At 43.3% G+C, this 19,902-nt stretch overlaps 1 protein-coding gene across 7 annotated transcripts in view; it reads right to left on the minus strand.

Moving 5' to 3' along the window:
• Rtnl1 (reticulon) overlaps window positions 1-19,902 on the minus strand; it is a 168,369-nt gene that overhangs the window by 14,269 nt on the left and 134,198 nt on the right. The window contains exon 1 of one of the 7 annotated variants that reach the window (XM_071598389.1): window positions 1,556-1,645. The exons of 5 other annotated variants lie outside the window; for them this stretch is intronic. In XM_071598389.1, the coding sequence (XP_071454490.1) occupies window position 1,556 (1 nt within the window). In that variant the 5' untranslated portion in view covers window positions 1,557-1,645. Of the gene's footprint in view, window positions 1-349; window positions 522-1,555; window positions 1,646-19,902 lie in introns of those variants that run through there. One more of the 7 variants, XM_071598387.1, reaches the window with a different exon arrangement.

Raw genomic sequence — 19,902 nt, forward strand, 5'->3', positions numbered from 1 at the left:
TCAGCATTCAAATTATTAAATAAAGAACACATGTCAACAGAAATATCTTCTAAATAAGAACATTAGTTGAGGGCTACTAATTTGTCATTTAATTACGCGTACATACAAGGTAGCACCACTAGTTGCACTATTCATGTCAACAGCTGTCGGCGAACACGTGCCGAACACTAACACTGCCCGTATAAACAAAGCTACGAAAATGGGATTGTTGATTCCCTAAATCATCCCGTGATAGAAAACATCCTTTTCTTCGGCAAAATTTTGATTCTTAATCATTAAGAAAAGCACTATGCATGCAAATATCTCATCTGAGCGCGAGATAGTAAAAACTTGTTCCCGAAACACTCACACCGACAACTGTTATCAGGCTCCACAGGCTCTTCCATTTGAGATCTCGACTTTCTTCCCATTGCTAATGATTATCAATCACAACCACACTACTACTCTTCAAAAGCGGCAATATATAAGACCGTTTCGGACACCTCTCCCTGTCGCACCAGAGAAACTCGGCGATGATAAACACCTGGTACCAGACGAACTGCCCTACGACAGCTTCAGGTTCGGGGTCGACCTACATGAGGCGCCGCCCTCGTGGCGGTCGGTCGGTCGGCAAGGTGGTCACGTGACACACATGGGGCATCTCAACACGTCAGCAGATGGAAGCTATTTTTCTTGCATGAGGGGTGCGAGGAAAAATCAGTGACTATGCACAAATGATATATAATACCAAGGAAAAATGCACACACTTAAGTGAAATGAAACAGAAAAGGGCCATACGTTTTCACCAAATTCTCTCAATTAATAGAAAACCATAATTACAAAAACGTATCAAAATAAGCAAAAAAACTTATCGCTAAACAAGCGACACCGCTGGTGAATAAAGGTACCGCTGAATTTTATTATTTTTTAGCATCTGAAAGCCCAACTTTAATCTCACACAAAATCAGTTATTCTAATTTTATTTGTTGATAATGATCTCGTATTTAGGACGCCTTGTACGCTCGAATGACGAAGCAAGCATTTACCATATGAAAACCTTACTCGACTGAATAAAATAATGGTGCTTCGCAGGAATCACGTAATGAACGAGACAATCACGGCTTAAACGAATTGTGCACCATGAAAGCAAATAAAAAATGCCAACAGTTTACAATCTACTTCTTTTCCAATTTTAATATTCCACAATGATAAAACGCTCTAGAAAGCTAACCGATACATCAGCATCGACCCATTTGTCCTTGGGAGCGCGTTATCTTCGGCAAGACCGAATCAAAAGTTCGCGATTCGATTTGATCCTTGTGCACGCCCGAATACTATATTTACATCCATGGATTTTTCCGGAAAAATGTCTTGAGAATGCCACTCCATAGCTGCCATAATTATAAAATCTTTCAAAAAGTACTTCAACATCCAAGCAAATGAGTTATCCGATTACGCTTTCTGAAATATTCATTGGAATGATATCTTGGATTACGCTGTACAAGAAAAACCAGAAAAGGCATTTCGAAAAATAATATCACACCGAGTCAACCATACGTACTACCATGAATCTTACTATTTGAAGTAGTAGGTCCAGTGAGGGCAACCGAGTAGCGTCTTGAGAAAACCTTTAAAATATTGCCATCGCCGACAGACTTCCCCGCGTGAGAACTTCTAAGGAGAAACTAATCCAAGCTATTGACTTCCTCCAGTGGCACTACTGCCAATCAGCGGCCGATTTTCGCACGAAAAGGAGGAAAAGTGACGTCAAGGGACGAACACACTCCGGCAGACGAAATTAGGCGGACCGCGAGAGTGCACAATTTTCCACGCCTTTTTATTCCTGGTTCGGTCCTTCCCCTCACATCCTTGAAAAAACTCCCCCGAGACACGAAAATATTCAGGCACATCACCCCCCTCCACCGCTTCGCTGAAGTGAGAACACCGACGTTGGAATGAAGAATTCTAAGATTAGAGGGGGAGTGGGTGCTTATCATTGGTTTAAAAAACATTAGATGAAACATAATATAATTCAACGCGCAGAATTAGTTACTGTAGACAGAATATAGATGGGGGCAATAACAACAAAATACAAATTCGAGTAGTGTGAACTTACAAAAATAGAGAACTGCAGTGTTGCCGACCTCGACAAGGTGCAACATTCATCCACTGAGACACACAATGAAATGCATCAAAGACTTGTATTTATTTGGTAGAAAATAAAATAGCTAAAAAAAAATAAGGAGAATATGGCAAATAAGAAATTATAGAATGCCGGCCGCGCCACGCACGCATTCCACGCACTGACTCAACCAACCCACGACCCGAATTGGATTAGTAAAGCCAATCTCACGGTAAGGACCGAAGAATTTCTCGTGATACGTAGAGGATACCGTCAAGGGCCGCCCAAAACGTACGTTTACGAAGCAGGACATAGTGAATGATTGCCAGTCTACCGTTTCGATTGGATACGTGCGTTTACGCGTATATCGTCGTAGATATGGCTAGACGAGCTGTTTAGTAGTGAAACTCTTTAGATGACTGAGGAAAATCGTATATTTTTCCATATCAGGCTTTATCGGGATTGGAGGCTAGTGAATACGTCAGGTGAACGACTAGAGTGGCTACTTTGAGAATATGAATTTTTCACTGGGAACTAATAAATTAGGCTGGGAATCACTCACGGAGCGAGGGTTAAACTACAAATTGAAGATCTTTCATAAATTGGAAGGAGGTCTCTTTAGCAGTGATGTGGAAAATTTGTTATAACCCCCATCGTTCCACGGCAGGAAAGATGATGACACTAAAATTAGGGAGATTAAGGGTAGAACAGATAGATTTAAGATGCAAGTCTTTCCTTGAACGATAAGGGATCATAATAACATTGTTCGACCGCGGTAGGGTCATGCTCGGGTAAAAATTAGTCTGGTGTCAGTTCACCCCCTGCCACACACCCTAGCGGTAGCTTTCAGGGCATATAAATAAATAAAAAATCTTTAAATAAGATGATATTATAAAAAAACGTTTTTCTAATAGCAAATTGAAAAAATATTAAGAGTACTTTAATATCTACTTCCACCCTAAATTTAGAACAATGGCCGGATTCGAATTTTTTTTAAATGAAAAGCTACCACCAAGCTTCTAGGATTTCTAATTCCAAAAATATATTCCGAGTTTCAAATTTTCAACCAACTTTTATTGTTATACTCGCATGCTCCTCTCTTCAGTCACCTGAGCAGGAAACTCGGCCCAGGTGAACCTCTTCCACGATCAACCTTCCAAATAACTGGAAGCACCCGAGAGTGGATTAATGTATCCACTCAAATCGGGAGCAGTGTCGACGTGGTTTAATTTCCATCACCGCCTTCCCCCTCCACACCGCCTCCCCCCCAAGTGAGAACCGTTGTACCAATGGGACAATTTGGGACGTAATAGAATTCACTCCACATCATTGATCGCTTTCATACCACATCACGCGGAAGCGAGTTGATATATGTCAGTTCTTCGCCTATGGATGGCATATTCGTAGTAGTAGTAGTAGTTTTGAGGGGAGGCGACCGACAGCTAAGGTCATTTGCGCCATAGGGGATGGATAGGAAAGGATGAAGGGTGGAGAGAAACCCGGCGTCGGCATTAGCCTACTCTTAACGAAAGGCGCCAAGGGGTCCGCAGTTTAACGTCCCATCCGACGGACGGCGTACTCACTCAAAGTGCCCTCCACAAAGCACCTCAAGTAGGGATCGAGATACCTCTGAAAAATATTCAACACCGCCGGGATTTGAACCCGCGCCCTCATGGTGGGAAGCCAGTACGTTAGCCCCCGCACCATCTCGATCCCCGGCATATTCGTACTACAAAAATAAAACTCATGCTAATGTAACCGCATTCTTTCCCCTCTGCGACCACCTTCTACTACTTCAAAAATTTGAGCAAACGCACGGGTATATGTTCACGTCGCCATTGAAAGGGTCTGTCTCCGACTGGTCACGACATTCCAGTGAGTTTGGACGTGAACGCAGCCAACAGACAATGACGGACGGGCGTTATTTTGCTTCACGCAATGCGAAATGCGACACTTCATCGTATATAGTATATCAAAATCTGGACTATAGGAGCCGGTTGCGTAAGAGGATTCGTACGTAAAGCATGAGAAGATTCAGGATAAAAGACAATACACGAGTAGAGCAGAAACAATGTCGAGGTGCGGCAACTATTTCGGTGGAAATTTGTTTATAATTTTTTTAACATCGGTCAATGTGTTTCAAATTCGTTAGCTTTAATTCGGATTTCAATGACAGTTTTTACAAACAATTATTTCACGAACTTCTCTTTTTTTCGCGTAATGTTTCCAAAGGAATAGAACTCACTGTGTTGTCACGGGTAAAAGTAGTTCGTTCAAGCGATGGAGAGTAATCAATGCAACCAACTTCGCCTTTATGAAATATTATTCGCGTCTGAATATGAAGCGACCTAAAAAGATCCGATGGCCTGCCTTAACATTGATTTCTGTACAAATAAATAGGACATGAGAGTTCGCTATTTTCTGTTTTCATAAATCAATGAATTTTTAAGTGACAAATAGCAGTGAAGGAAAAATAAACCATTTTTTTAAACATTGAAACGTGAAAATTGATCTTGTACGCTCGGCAGGAGAGTAATTTTAATGTGCACTTTTGATTTCAGAGCGTAATCAATAACCCGCCGAATCACTAACAACGGCTTAAATGTTTCGCCGTGATTTCATACTTACTCGTACGTACTTGTATGTTACCCAAGAATACAGGGCCACTGCTACCATTACAATTCCAATAAACGTAAATCAATATTTTCATTAAAAGTAAACACTTCCCAATGCATGCATTTAGTGCATCAATGAATCAAGATCAAGGGTCCGATGGAAAGTCATGGGCTCTCACAATGCCTACTGCCTTTTCTCATATCTTTTTTGAATTTTATCAATAAAAGGTCATAGGTCACATATTTTCCAACGCGAAAATAAAATTGGCAATAGAGGATTTCAACAGTTTTACTTTCCAAGACGAACATTGGTTGGCTCATTCCATCCAAGACAATAGGCTAATACTCGCGATTAACCGGAAACATTGTCCTCGCTTGTCCCCCACACTCGTCCGGTAGTATTAAAAATGCTACATTCGCCACCAGTCGAAATCCGGTATTCGTAAAGTGTTGAGTATGGCTTATGTTTCTTAAGAATAACAAAGATCTCAAAACCCACTGATTCCATACGCACAATTGATTTGAGCGCAACCCTCCACGAATTGATGACCGACGGTTTCCTGTACATTAAAAAAACGATTAAAGACATTTTATATACTTATATAAAAGAAAAATGATTGCCAATATTTTAAAAATCAGTACTGCATCCGAATTAAATAAAAACCCAAAAGTATGAGATTTTCTTCAATCAATGAAAGATGTCTAAGAGAAGAGAGCATTTCGGTCCTATTTCCCTCACATCCATTTCGTGCAAGGTTACGGAACATACTAATAGTTGCTAGTTCGATCGTGAGACACCTCGATAATCAGGAGTTATTAATAAAAAACCGGCACTGTTTCCGAAAAGGTAGATCCTGCGAGACATAAATTGCGCTTTTAGTCCATGATATTCCTACTTCCTGAGAGAGCAATACTACCTTGATCAAAAATTTCCCGGAATTTATTCAGAAAATTAAAAATACAAGTTTATTCATCTAAATCTATATTGTCCCCTTCAAAGTAATCCCCATCGACTGCAACACACTTATGCCAGCGCTTGATCCAATCCTCGAAACATTTTTTATATTCGGTTTTCGGTATGTCCATCAGTGCTTCCTGCGATTTTTCCATTACTTCCTCTCGGCTGCTAAAACGCGTTCCCCGTAATGGTTTTTTAACTCGATTGAACAGAAAGAAGTCACAGGGAGCCAAATCAGGTGAATTCGGTGGCTGTTGGATGGTATTTGTTGCATTTTTCGTCAAAAAATTACGAATAATGATAGCACTGTGCGACGGTGCGTTATCATGGTGCAAAATCCACGAGTTTTCTGCCCACATTTCTGGTCTCTTTCGGCGAATTGCTTCACGCAAAAACGTCTCATAACGCCCAAATAATACTCTTTGTTTACTGTCTGGCCTTCTGGCAAAAATTCATGATGCACTACACCGTTGTAATCCATGAAAACCGTCAGCATTGCCTTCTTTTTTGACTGAAAACGACGTGGTTTTTTTGGTCTCGGCTCATTTGGTGAACGCCATTCACTTTCCTGATGTCTGGATTGCGTGTCGTACTCATAAACCCACGTCTCGTCTCCAGTAATGATCCTTTTGATGAATGTGGGATCGGATTCAGCCTCGCAAATCATGTCTTTTGCGACGTCAACACGGTCTCTTTTTTGCATGAAATTGAGGTCTTTTGGCATGCTACACGACGGAAACCCAAATCATTAACCACAATGTCTTGGGCGGATCCATAGGCAATGTTCAAGTCCTCCGCTATTTCTCTGATGGTTAATTTGCGGTTATTGACCAACATTTCTTTTACTTCATCAATTTTTTCACCGACTTTCGATGTCGATGGTCTGCCACTGCGTTCATCATCTTCGATTGACTCACGACCACTTCTGAACCGCTCGTGCCACTGGTAAACGACCGTTTTTTTTAGAGAATCGTTGCCGAAACACTTTTCCAACATTTCCAACGTCCGTGCGCCACTAAATCCGTTTTTTACGCAAAATTTAATACAAGTTCGTTGTTGCAAATTTAAATCCATTTCTGCAATTGTAAAAAATCGCCAACACACACAGAGATAGATGTACTCTTGGCTACGTAACTTTGGCAAATGTCAAGTTATGACACTAAGATTTAAAGGGAATATCAACAACAGATGTACCAATTTAACAAAAAAAACAGAACTCAAATCGGAACGATGGGAGCGCCACACGGTGGTTATTCCGGGAACTTTTTGATCAAGGTAGTATTCCAGTGGACGCGATTTTTCTAGATTTTAAGAAAGCCTTCGACAAAGTACATCATTGTAAACTACTCGCAAAGCTAAAAGCATATGACATAGATAAAAATATCCGGGGTTTGATCAGACTTTTTGAATGGTCGGGTTCAGAGAGTAGTGATAGCTGGAGTTAGCTCAAATGCAGTAGAAGTCACTTCAGGTATCCCCAAGGGAAGTGTAATCGGACCTATTTAATCCTACTTTACGTCAACGACATTGACTACGTAATCTTTTGTCAGTAAGACTCAGTAAAATAAGTTTATTTGCTGACGATACAGAGGTTTACTGTGATATCCGTGATCCTGAGGAAACACTTACTAAAGGTAAGTATAACGGAGATTCCAGACGCATAATAAAATTTCTGAACATGGGTATTAATTTTGCGGCGGTGACCCATACCTATCGCATACTTTCCTCCAATTTTTATCTTTGAATACTAGGGTTCCAAGGACAGAAATCTGTCCACAACAGGACGGCGCAAGTCCCTGGATATTTTGCAGGCTTTCCGCCTAAGGGCGAACCAAGAGAGGCCAGCCAATCGATTGATCCGTGGCTGAAGCGCTCGAGTCGTTGGAGAGCATTAAATCTCGAGAGGTGGTGTCCACGCCACAGCGGCGGCGTGGATTCACGAGAAAGTCCACGGATCGATGTCTACGATTGGATCACTTCAAGGGCGCGCGTACCAGACGACCGATCACCCGCGGAGGTGTGCCCCGGCGCGGGAGTAGCGATGGACCATGCCAAGCCGGGAGTGCGCTGGGAGCGGGGCGAACGTGATGCACGAGGGAAGGACGCCGCCGGACGGAGCACGGGCGACCGTGGGGGGAGGCGGGGTACCCGAGACAGGCGAGCCGTGCTTCCAACACCATGCACCACACGAGTGAGGACCAGCGGCTGGAAAGATCATTCGACTCCACGGAGCATAGGGAACCCGAACCGTAGGAATCAACGCCAAGGTTGAATTCAATAGGTGAGGATAAGGCTCACATCGTACTAATTGCAAGTCCTACGGTGTGCGAATATCACGTTTCCGGGAAATATAAGGGGCAGGGCTTTCGTCGCACGGCATGCAGTTTTCCAGAAAGATCTCAAACCCCGAAAAACCCTACAGCTTGGGGGTGCGTAGTGTGTGCACCTCTGGTTCTCCGCCCCTGGGCCTCCCAAATCCACTCAGTTTACCCATCGGGGGCCGCCGGACCTATTTTCACTCCCATGCGGGATTCGGCATCTATTAGAACACCCAAACGTGCCAAGGGCAAATCGGATCTTATCTGGTAACAGGGTTAAACAGGGAGCCGCGGGAAGACAACCTAGAGAGCCTAATTAGCAGACGGTGCGAGAGTCAACTTCCCGGAGATTCGAGAGGACAATTGCAAAAGAGATAGTTGAAGATTTAATTTTTTCCACGAACGATAAGGAACCAGAATAACATTGTCCGACCACGGTTGGGTCATATTCGGGTCAGCATTAGTCTGGTTTGTATTCATCCCCTGCCACAAACCTTAGCGGTGGCTTATAGGGTACTAAAATATCAAATTCCCTGAGAAGTAAGGGCTAAGTACATCGCTTGTGTACAGAAAGTTGGAAAATGTTTTGAGTGAGGCGGCCAATAAAGCTGTCGCTATCTTTCCAAATACGTACAACAGCTTAGATCAGGAAACAGTCTCCACACCAGTGATGCACCTTTTTCAATTTAAGGGGTCGACAGGGTTACACCGGTATTGTCCGAGCTTGCGGTCCGTACTAGTTAAGTGCAGTAAATATAGATATTACTTCGTGTATTCGCATTATTTTATTACATTAGTAAGGCCATAAATAACGTAACTAAAACACATTTTCAATCAAATTTAACAACAAGATGAAAATTTTACTGGCAGGATACAAAAATGGCGGAATTTTAAAATGTTTAATTCAACAATTCGTCAACAGCGACAGTGGCTCGCATAAGAAGCAGTAGTGCACGACCCGCGGACCGCATTCTGCCCACGAGTTGCGCACAACTGCTTCAGGGACATTCCGAAGTGGCTTTAGTTCTGGATGAACAGTGCGGGCTCGTCGTCACGCATCCCAGGGGACCACGACCGGGTTCCCATCGGCACAGTTGCACCCAACACCCACGTCCGGGTGTTGACTGGGCGGGAACGCTAGAAACCTGGCGATGCGATTACACTGAAAGCACTGAAGAATACTACTAACTCCATACGGCAGCTCTACGCTGAGGACAGAAAATTCGCCGCAAATAAAATGTGTTCGTGTATGACCAGCTACAACAAGGAGAAAGGTCACGTAGGGAAGGCATTAGCCACCTAGATTTTCTGCGAACGAGTCGTTTCTAAGTCGATGGGTACTTTAAGGAAGTTTCTGCTGGCAGAGTGGAGGGGAAGTGTGCACAAAATTAATAAACAGTTCGGGTGATCACTTAAGTACCAGGAAGGGTAAGATGCAAGTCGCCGTGGGGCGGGGGTGATGGGTGGTGGTTCGGAGCGTCGTTTGTCACTACCGTCGTAGTGTGCGCTCTGCCCCTGGCAGCTGCGGTGACCGCGGTCGAGTCCAGGGGGTTGCCTCCCTTCGACCCGATGCATATGCATATTTCTCTACAAACGCGCCCCGAGAGAGGCGACAATGCGGCGTCGCCCACCTTCGGTGGAGGAACGGCGTATTTTTATTCGCCTCGCTAGCACGAAGGAGAAAGGTCACAATGCAGACGAGTGAAAAAGCCCAAAACTATTTCGGGTAGTCTCGGGGAAAAGGTGAAGGCAGAACCCAGGGCTCTTCTGACAAAACACCAATTGCGGTGCGACCAGGGTGTGGTAGAAAGCCTAGAGATGAACAGAGATGAAAAGCGGTGTGGATTGAATGCGAAGGACATAAAAAAGGCGTTTAGGAACGTGTACAGCACAGTAGAAGTACGCGAGAGATAACCGCAATAATGCTTAACGGCTTATTTAGACGGAGACGGGAGATGAAATGATGTCCAGAATGACGCGACCAGAGGCGATTTCCGCATTTTACTCCGAGTAGACACCCTCAAGAGGTCGCCGACCTAAGCTCAAATTCTTTCTTTTGCTGCTTGGACGTCGCTTTGGGGAATTCACGGATCGCTATTCGTTTTGGAAATAGAGGTGCTTAAAAGATACGGGAATAAATAAAAGCCCTCAGGTACGCGACTTCTTTAGCATAGCAATGGTTGGTCAGTTTCTAAATTCAAGCCACTGACAAGGGGGTATGTACCATAGTATTGGCCCATCGATATCGAATCTTAGGTCATGAACAAAATGAGATCAAATCACTTAATTTTCCGCATAAAATTATGGGCTCTATTCCACGGCCTAGGCTTCGACTTAACAACTTAATGATCACTTCTCATGGCCTACTGAATTTGCAAGGAAAAACTTAAACCGAGGAATAAATCCATTTGATGTGGACATGTTTCAAATTCATTACACTTTACTTGCGTAACGTGGCACTTGATACCACTATGTATCTTGCGATCGGTAAACGATTATTTAAGACGACGATGACCTCCTGTGACGTTGATAAAGATACTTATCATTCGTAAAGTATAGTTCCTGAATACATGGAGCGAGAGTGAGGTTGGAAAATGAACAGTTTGCTGAAGGATTTCGTGTAACGAACAGCCAGAAGTTTGCCAGTCTCATCCCAACTAACCGATTACACCGAAGACTAAAATAATGAAAGAGAACAACATACGCGGTGTTCGAAGAATGGGTCTCCTGACCTAGCCCAACAAAGCTATTCAACATTGGAACTGAAACTCCAAAATAGATTACGTCGGCTTCGATGACATCTTAAAATGATTCATTTCCACCATTACTGCAAGACGAAAATACTTACGGGGCTACAGTTAACTCTCCGTTAGGCCTGTCAAAAATGAATGAAAGGGGCAGGATATCATGGTTCTGACTGGGAATCTAATTATGCAACGCTGCGATGCGAGAGCGAGTTACGCGCGAAAAAGATCAATAAATTTTATCCGATGTCCATCAATCGTTCCCGGGGCACTGTCGGAATTTTTATCGATGGAAAGTACCTCAACGAGTAAACAGTGCAATGGCTATGATTACAGGTTGGAAAATCAATCGGGATTTAATTTTCAGTACATTTTTTCATTAACTTAAAGTGACTGTAACATCAGCAGTACACATCTACAAATGTCTCATTATTTCCATACATAAGGAATCAGGCGTCAATTTTCATGCAGTATAAATTTTCAACAATCGATTCTATACGCGACTCCTGCTTTATTTCTGCACTCGTACGACGAGGGCACCACAATCGCTTCTTTCCCTTCCCATGCCCCTTCCCGTCAAGCTTCCCTTTGATACCGTAGACTCAAAAGCAAGGGGGGGGGGGGGAACAAGACGAAGACCCGAACGCCGAGTAGCTTAAACAGTTAAACCATATCAGCTGGACTTCTCAGGAGTTTTGACATCTCCGACAATATACTGTTTGGTTATCACTCGGATTGCGCAATCCCCTTCTTCAGTGCTCTCAGTAAGCGGCGCGGCGCTCTCTCGCTGCGGGAGAGGACACGGGCGAGGAGGGCGTTGCACACGAATTACATACGAGACTGGAATCTTCCATTGATTCGGCCATTGAAGTTGATATGATAACACAAAATGCATATCACCTATTCACCACTACAATCCATCAATAAAAGCAGATTTTCCTTATCGGAATGTGCATGTAACATAAGATTAATTGCCTGTTCACGGCAATGCGTCATTCTGTCATTATATAAAAATTCTGAATGGCCATCTACAAACTTGATCGGTCCCCATTTATGTAATATTATTCTACACTCCATGAAATGAAAAAATCAAGATGTCAACTAAATTAAAGGTACTCCAAAAACATGACCAATGGAGTACCTTAAATTTAGCGGTACCTACTCGCATACAGACATGTACTTCAGCCGTAATTCGGAAGATTGACTTAATTTGAGACTAGACGGAGATGGGGGAGTGGAGAGTCTCGCTAGAGGCGGGGGACAAGGGGCAAGCATTAATATATCGTTGGGCACAAAATGATAATTTAATGCGATATGTGCAAGCCTAGTCCACTGATAATTACAGCAATGAGGGCGATGATTGAAATTGACTGTATTCCTCTTGGTCTGGCCCATTAAAATATGGTTGAAAGTACTTATTTTCCGATTATTGTAAAAATCCTGAGGCTGAGAAGAACCTGGTGTATATGGCAATACGCCCATTTCATGCCGTCAAGCGTTTGGTCTGATCATGTTTTTTTTTCATGCTTACACTTCATTACGACACTGTTCAATGAACGTGCCCTAATAGGTGCCGGAGGATGCACTTTTGCAACTGCTATAAACTCGTCAGATGAGAAGTGGACGGTGTAAATAAATAAGAATCCCAGTCACAACGCGTCGATTTAAGGGATGGAGCTGATGTCCTTGGAATGCGATACCCAGGCCAATAAATAACCTTAGTCTGCCGGTGCTACACGGCGGCGAATTAAAAGCAGAGGAGCGGTGATAACTGTTTCTCGAAACAGTACTAGCTCAACCCACAGATTTTGGGGCCAATTGACGATTTTGACGCATAACCATGGGAAATGTTTTGAAGGGACCATTTCATGAATGAATACGAGCAACCAGAGACAAAACGTGGTACTGCGTCCCCACATGCCGCGGTGCATGCTCCCCCCCCTTCCCGAACACGATTAAAGCAAATAAACGAGCGAGGGGGGAGGGGTAGCGTGCAGTGACCAGTAGCCACGGCTGGAAGAGCAGCATGCGAGCAAAATTCGCGTCGAAGAATCCTCATCAAATTCCGCAGCGCCCGGCGAATGTTTTCGATAGCTGCCTGCGTTCAAAGAAATGCCCGCCAGCACTTAAGGATGCTCGATCCGCAAATTTTCAAGTTGCATTTGGAAAAGAAAAATTTTTCGTAAGCAGTAACTTACGATTTCTGGGACCCTTTCGACGATGGAGTTTTCGATCCGAGGGTTACATCACCGAGCATCACCCCCCACCCCCCCGACATCTCCCCCCTCCCTCTGGTCCGTCATCAATTCCGACTAATTCCGCGTGGCCTGCGTCTCGCGCGTCCCCGTGGGCGCCCACCCAACTCCCATCTGAAATACAAGCACAGAGCCCACACCACACAAGTGCTACTCGGTATCGTCTCTTTCAGCAAACCTACATCAGTGCCAAAAATGATAATGCCGGCTCCTACAGACGAATACCCATTGTTCGCATTCAACGTTCAGAAATTCAAAGGGAAGGGCTACATTCCACGGCGGATTTAATGATTACGGCTACATACGTATACCGCTGCTTGAAGGCAACACTGATAACGAGAATATTCGGGCGTATTTTAACTTCAGTCAAAAATCTACAGTTTCAATACTTATGCCATTTCTTACGTATCTATTCAATTAAAAATGAATGTAGTTACAGAGATATTATTTCACTTAAACTTCAACATCACTAGTTTATTTAGTTCTTAGAAAGTTTTTAAAAATGAATAGAGTATGTATGTTATATTTTAGGGAGTAATGAGTGGCTTGCGAATAGATACTTCCTTATTCAAGATTAATATCGCTTTAAAAACTTTTTTTTTCAAAGTTATAAATTCGCGTTTAACCGTTTCTGTGAGAATAATTTACAAGCTTATCTGCTTCCATCTGTTTCCACGCTAGTATTTGTGCCATGCAACATGCATGGTATACTCAGTAGGTGAGGGTGGCATGGACGGAGTGCGATATTTACTACATTGAAAAAGTTGTTTGCAGTGAAATAAAAATGTTTGCGTTGAAAAAATATTAAATGCCAGCAATTCAAATTTATCCCAAAATTTGTCATCCCCAGCTTATAACAGCTGCCGAGACTTAAAGGGCGGCCGGCGCCTCTGTCCTGGGGATTCACGGTGTCCGCCCACCACGGGGAGGGTTTGTGGACTGAGCGCAGATGGCAATCCAGGGGGAACGGGTCACTCCAGTTATAGCACAACCTTTCTCATCTATCTGGAAACTTACTTTTCGACTCTAAAAGGGCCCCACAACATTTTTTACGATCCTGCAGGCCTCATAACGAAAACTGTACATGATGCGTACCATAATTACTCGTGCTTCTGATATTGTTACATCATTATGCACATAGAGGAACTACAATACTTTTTTGAAGAGAAATGACAATTAACAATTGTTATTTCCGCTATAATATTTTTATTCACACTCCCCGGATTTCAACACTTTATATGATCTTCAGGTGAAAATTACATGCACGTTAAAAATAGTATAGTGCAAATCACAATTGTTTTTTATTATTTCTCTCCAATATGGAAAGTTTCCACAAGGTTAATCAGATTGCGAATAAGGTTTAGATCAGAATGCGGTCACGGACCACATACAGAGCAGAGGTGGGCCGCGGGTTGTGCATCACTAATTTAGTAGTCACCTCGGAGAGGATAAAGCATTCGGTTAGTCCACGATCACCGGCAACCACTACGGGCACACACGAAATAAAAAGCGCCCCGCGACAGGGAGAGACGGCCGACATCCGACGTGCGGCGGTTGGGAGGGGTGGGATATGGTGGGAGGGAGGAGTGAGGGGGTTAGGACGATTCCGCGGATCGGAGCCAGGACGAGAATAAAGGCGTACCGTCGGGTGGGGGGCGAAGGAGGGGGGAGTGGGGGGGATGGGGGGAATGGGAGGGGGAATGGTAGGGGGAATGGGGGAGGGAATGGGGGGGGGGGTTCTCTCTTCGCGGGGCAGGGATACGGGCGAGCAAGGATTCGAAAGAGACGTAAAAATGAAGGCCCCTCGTATTTTATTTTTCGGAGAATCTAAATATACGCGAAGGTGGTGGCAGTGAGATGTAAGTGGATGGAACGCCGCGAGGGAAAGGAAGAAAGTGAAGAAAAAATAGCATAGGCTCTTACTTTTGGAGATCGCTTCATGCCTGGATAACTGACCTCCACGAATTGCTAGGACGCCAAGGGAACCCACGACCCGACCCCGGCTTAAGTCGAACCCATGAGGGAAATATTCGATTACCAAACGATGTGATCCTGGAGCAGAGGTAGTTACACCACGAATTTCATGCCTCACAAAGCATTTCGGGCTTGAGGAAAGACATACGCTGGAGTTTTTCCTCATAAATACGACAGGCTGCGGTGGAACATTTGCGCCGACGTCGGTTACCCCAAGAAAGCTACAAGGTTAATAATGGAAACGTTATCACGCGGTCGAATGAGCAATATACCGCTATAGATTTTGCGCTGGAGAATAACACTAATAAATTATCCTCCAATTGTAAATTAAATTCCACCCAAGAACTCGAAGTCGATTTACAATTCCTCGGAAATGTCTTAAATGTAATATAAAACTTTCGAAATCGCAGCATGTGTCATGCGCGCAATTCAAAATTGCGAAACCTTTTAGTACCACCATCAAACTTCAATCATGCATATAACAAGGACTTTAAAACTGGCTGGTAGCTTTGTGATACAATACTCCGGTGGGCCACGGAAATAAAGATACGACGAATACGATAAATTTTCTTTTTTCACTAAATGGTTACCTTAAAAGCAATAATTGATTGCTGAACTTTTGAACACTAATGAGGCGGTTCGCTGTCTGTCCTTGAGGGCGGCGACTCATGTTACACCTGATTCCCTCGACGCCCCCCCCCCTGGGCCCCGTCATCTAATGAGCGACTCCGTGGTCACCAGGGCCGCGGCGCAACTGCAAGCGGTAATTAGCGCTAGTTGGGAATATACCACTATCCACTGAAATAAACGCAAGATCTTGAGGAGGAAAACTAGTGACATATTGTCGTTTGCAGTGGTAGCATATATTTCAACGTAAGAGCAAGGCGAAACTACAAAAATATGGCACAGACTTAAATCAAAAAATAACTGACCAACTAAAGGGAGCCATATTCAACATAGATCGTGACTAGTTACCGACATATTCTTTCACTTCGGAGTACTGGACCCTTTCTATGTAATTCCTTGAATTTAAGGAATTTTTCACAAATTTTCCCGAGATTCCCCTTTATTTACGGTTCTGTCACCACCCAGCATGATGTCCCCGTGGTCCTACCCACTTCAACTAATTCCGAAGTTATCAGATTTGGCAGAAAACAGGCGCTTCCAACGTCCGTGGAATGGGTGCACACCGAGTTCGCGACCCCCCCCCCCCCCACCCTGAACGTCGCTTAGACAGCGGCGGCGATCCCACGGCGTTACGTGGACGACCCCGCCGACTGTGAAAATGAAATCAGCTCGGGTCACCAGAGAGGTTGGACGATTTCTATCTCATCCAAGGCCTGAACTCGAAATTTTATCCAGGGACGTAGCTGTACTATGGCCCTTTTCGATTATGCTTCTAAGTTTCTGATTTAGTACATTTACTCTGAGATCATACACATTTATAATTATTTGAGAAAATGTTATGATTCGCGTTCGCAAGGGTCGACACTGGAACTGGCATTTCTGTACCACAAAAAGTCCACTTTCGCTGATACTGCTAGAGGATGGGAAAACGCTTGCTTTTGTATTAACTGATTTAATTGGGTAGGAAACTTTAATTTTATTTAATCACAAATGGTTTCTTTATTTGACGATCTCTGTACTTCCTCGTCTAGATTAAAGCCTCCGGATGTGATATTGGAACCGGATGAAACCTTGGATCGCGTAAAAACACCCGAACTTATAACGATTTAAACATTTCACTGACCAAATAGTTGATCGTGTAAATAAGATAACATTTTTAACTGTTCATTTTCCTCTGGACACTTCTGTGTACCTAAGATCTCACCCATACTCTAGAAACAAAATATAATCTGAATTGTGGTATGTAGAACAAGAAAGCACGTATTTAAGAATGTTAAAATTTTCATCAAAACCGTTTAAAATATTTTTTGTTGATGAAAAGCATCTCCTTTGCGACTGAAAACTTATCTTGAATGCACGTCATTCATCCTGGCTAGGCGTTTGAATTACTCATACCATGTCGTGAAAAGAAAAAAATGAAATATTTCACATAATAAATACCGGAGCCCCCCCGCTGCAATGGCCGAAAGGATAACGCACCGGTCCGCTGAAAAATATTCCAAAATGAATCCGAACAGTTGTATACGTAAAGGACAACAAAGAGAACCATCAGACACAACCGCAACAGAACAACCGACAATACTATATCTTATAATCCTTCAAAAGTCCTTCCCAACCTGGAGTGCCCGGGTTCGAATCCTGGAGGAGGCAGAAATTATCAGTGGTATCCCGATCCCTACTTGAGGAGCTGTGTGTGGAAAGAGCACTTAAAATGCGATACGCCGCCGGAAGGGTTGGACGTTAAATTGCATTATCCTACGGTGCATTTCGTTAAGAGTAGGCTAATACTAGCGCCGGGTTTCTATACACGCATCCCCCATCACTTGAATACCCTAACCCTACCAACTACCCCAATCTCTAATGGCACAAATGATCTCATACATCGGTTGATTTCTCTAATAACTACAACCACCTGCAAAAATCAAGAATGTTAACAAAAGCACTAGGCCAAAACAAATCAAGTGCGGTCGGTATACATAGTTCTGAAGCAGGGCTAACCTTTTCATCCATTCTGGGGACTAAAAAAATTATTTATTGTTAACCTTTCAATGTAAACGTCCTGGAAAATACCAATTCCTGGAGAAAATTGACGAAATGTCTTTCTTTTTTAATGGTTTCAAATGTTTGTCGGCATTATATTTAAGTTAAATATAATTCAAGTGTCAGCAGCAAGATAAACAAAAAAACGACACCAAAAAGTAAGGTGTTAATAATTCTCATATTACGATAACAATTTAAAAGGAGATATTTATACGTCATTCACGTAAGATAACGCAAGCCACGTCACACAAGCGTAAACTATGCTCTACAAGCAAATCCCAAAATTTCATCATCATTGTCTTCTAAAGGCAGAGCTTTAGCATTGCAGCCATATGTCTTTCCTCATTGCCGTTCTTTTCAATCCATGACATGCCGTAACGCTGATAATGCTTTTGTTTCATAATGAAAACTTCGTTGCAATTTTCCACAGTTAAAACTTTATTGCCGACCATGGTTTCGATACACTGTATCATCTTCAGGTGAGGAAAAATACAAGGAGAAGGGATATATATACACAAGTTACAAGAAGGGGTGGCAGGGGAGGAGGGAGCGGGGGAAGGGGGGGGTTTGTCATAAAAGGAGAAAGGCAGGAAAAACCAATGGAACCCCCGAAGTGCGGGCAGCTCACTCTTCGGGGGGAGGAGGGGGGGGAAGGTGTCGTCATGAAGGGCACTGAGGGAAGTTAATGGACAAAAGTGGGGAGGGGCAAGAGAGGAACTGAATGTCGTTAAGTAGCTCTATCTTCTGGTTTCTCCGTTGGATAATCTCTAAACTCTCGAGAGCGTCCAATTTCTTGCTCTTTTTGAATTTGTGCAACGGCTTAAATTCAAAATCCGGGGAATGGTTCTTCTCCAAAAGGTGGGTGGCAAAGATGGATGTGGTGTGGCCTAACGTATAACATTTCCGATGCTCCTTGATGCGTGTGGCGAAATTTCGTCCAGTCTGTCCCACATAAGTCGCATTACATTGGCACTTTAATTCATAAACACCAAACTAAAGTTTTAACTGTGGAAAATTGCAACGAAGTTTTCATTATGTCTCGATTCCACAATATCACGCCTGACTCTTCACTTTTCATGCTTTTGTTTCATCCAAAACTTTCAAGAAATTTCGTCATGCATATGAATGAGGTTTCTAAGGGAGCAAATATTTTTCTTTGAGAGCATGCAGAACATTTATGCGCGGTTGAAAAAAAGTTTTCTTTGTATTTCGGTGAAAACTGCTCGATTTTCACCACGTCTGAAAATAGTACGATCTTCTCCCAAAGGTCAACACCCAAATAGACGATGAAAGGAGGCTCCAAAGAGGGTTTCCATGATTACCTCGACTTCAAAAGTCGGATTTCTGGGAGTGCATGCATTTCTGGGAGTTTCCAGGCGTATTGAACACGGAATTGACATCAATCATACGCTTAAAAAGCAGTCCACACCAAACGCGCACTGGAACAAATGGAGCAAGTTAAATAATGACCCTTAGTAAGAATAATTTTTAATTATTTAATATATGAATCATTAAAAGGAATATCTTGAACTGTAACTCGAAGCAGCGACCTCACGAGGGATGAGAAAGACGCGCCCCCGCGGCGCCTCCCTATGGCTGAGGTCGAGGTCAGCCAATTTGAATGGGCAGGGTCATTAGGCGGGATCCGACTCTCGAGCAGGGAGTGACTGACACTAGGTTTGACATTAAATCGGACGTGTTCAGTTGAGTGATGCAATGATTTGTCAAACTCTCAACCTAGTGACCAACTTTCAGTCTGTAAACTCGCACAGGAGAAGAGTATAGCACCTAGTCCTTTATCTGCTCCACCATCTCCACATTAACAAGTAAAAGGGTTATTCGAAAAGTAAAGGCCGTTTTATTATACTAAAATATTAGTGGGTAAGAAAAAGTTGCACCATTTATTCATTGTTTCCGAAGCCAACTAAATTATTGTTTTGATTCAGTAGTCGTTTGCCTTTCGGTGAATGCAGATAACAATGTCCGCGAAAATTGCTACTCCCGCCAGTTGCAAAGTGTGTGTTGTGATTTGATATGTGTGCCCAACAAGATCATCAGACGAGTGGTGATCTGACACCCCTCGCCACACGCCCTTGCGGCGGCTAGCGGGGTATTATGCAGATGAGATCAGCTGCCTAATTTTTTAAATCGGAAGTTGTGCCTAGTTTATAGACATACAGTAATTATTGAAGGAAAGTTTGCACAATGGTGCAGTGACTTCAAATATTGTTGCACAAATGTGCATGATGAAAGGCGGAACGGCAGGCCAG

The sequence above is a fragment of the Hetaerina americana genome, unplaced genomic scaffold (genome assembly GCF_022747635.1).
Source record: "Hetaerina americana unplaced genomic scaffold, ioHetAmer1.1.p SCAF_10, whole genome shotgun sequence".
In the NCBI taxonomy this organism is placed as follows: domain Eukaryota; kingdom Metazoa; phylum Arthropoda; class Insecta; order Odonata; family Calopterygidae; genus Hetaerina; species Hetaerina americana.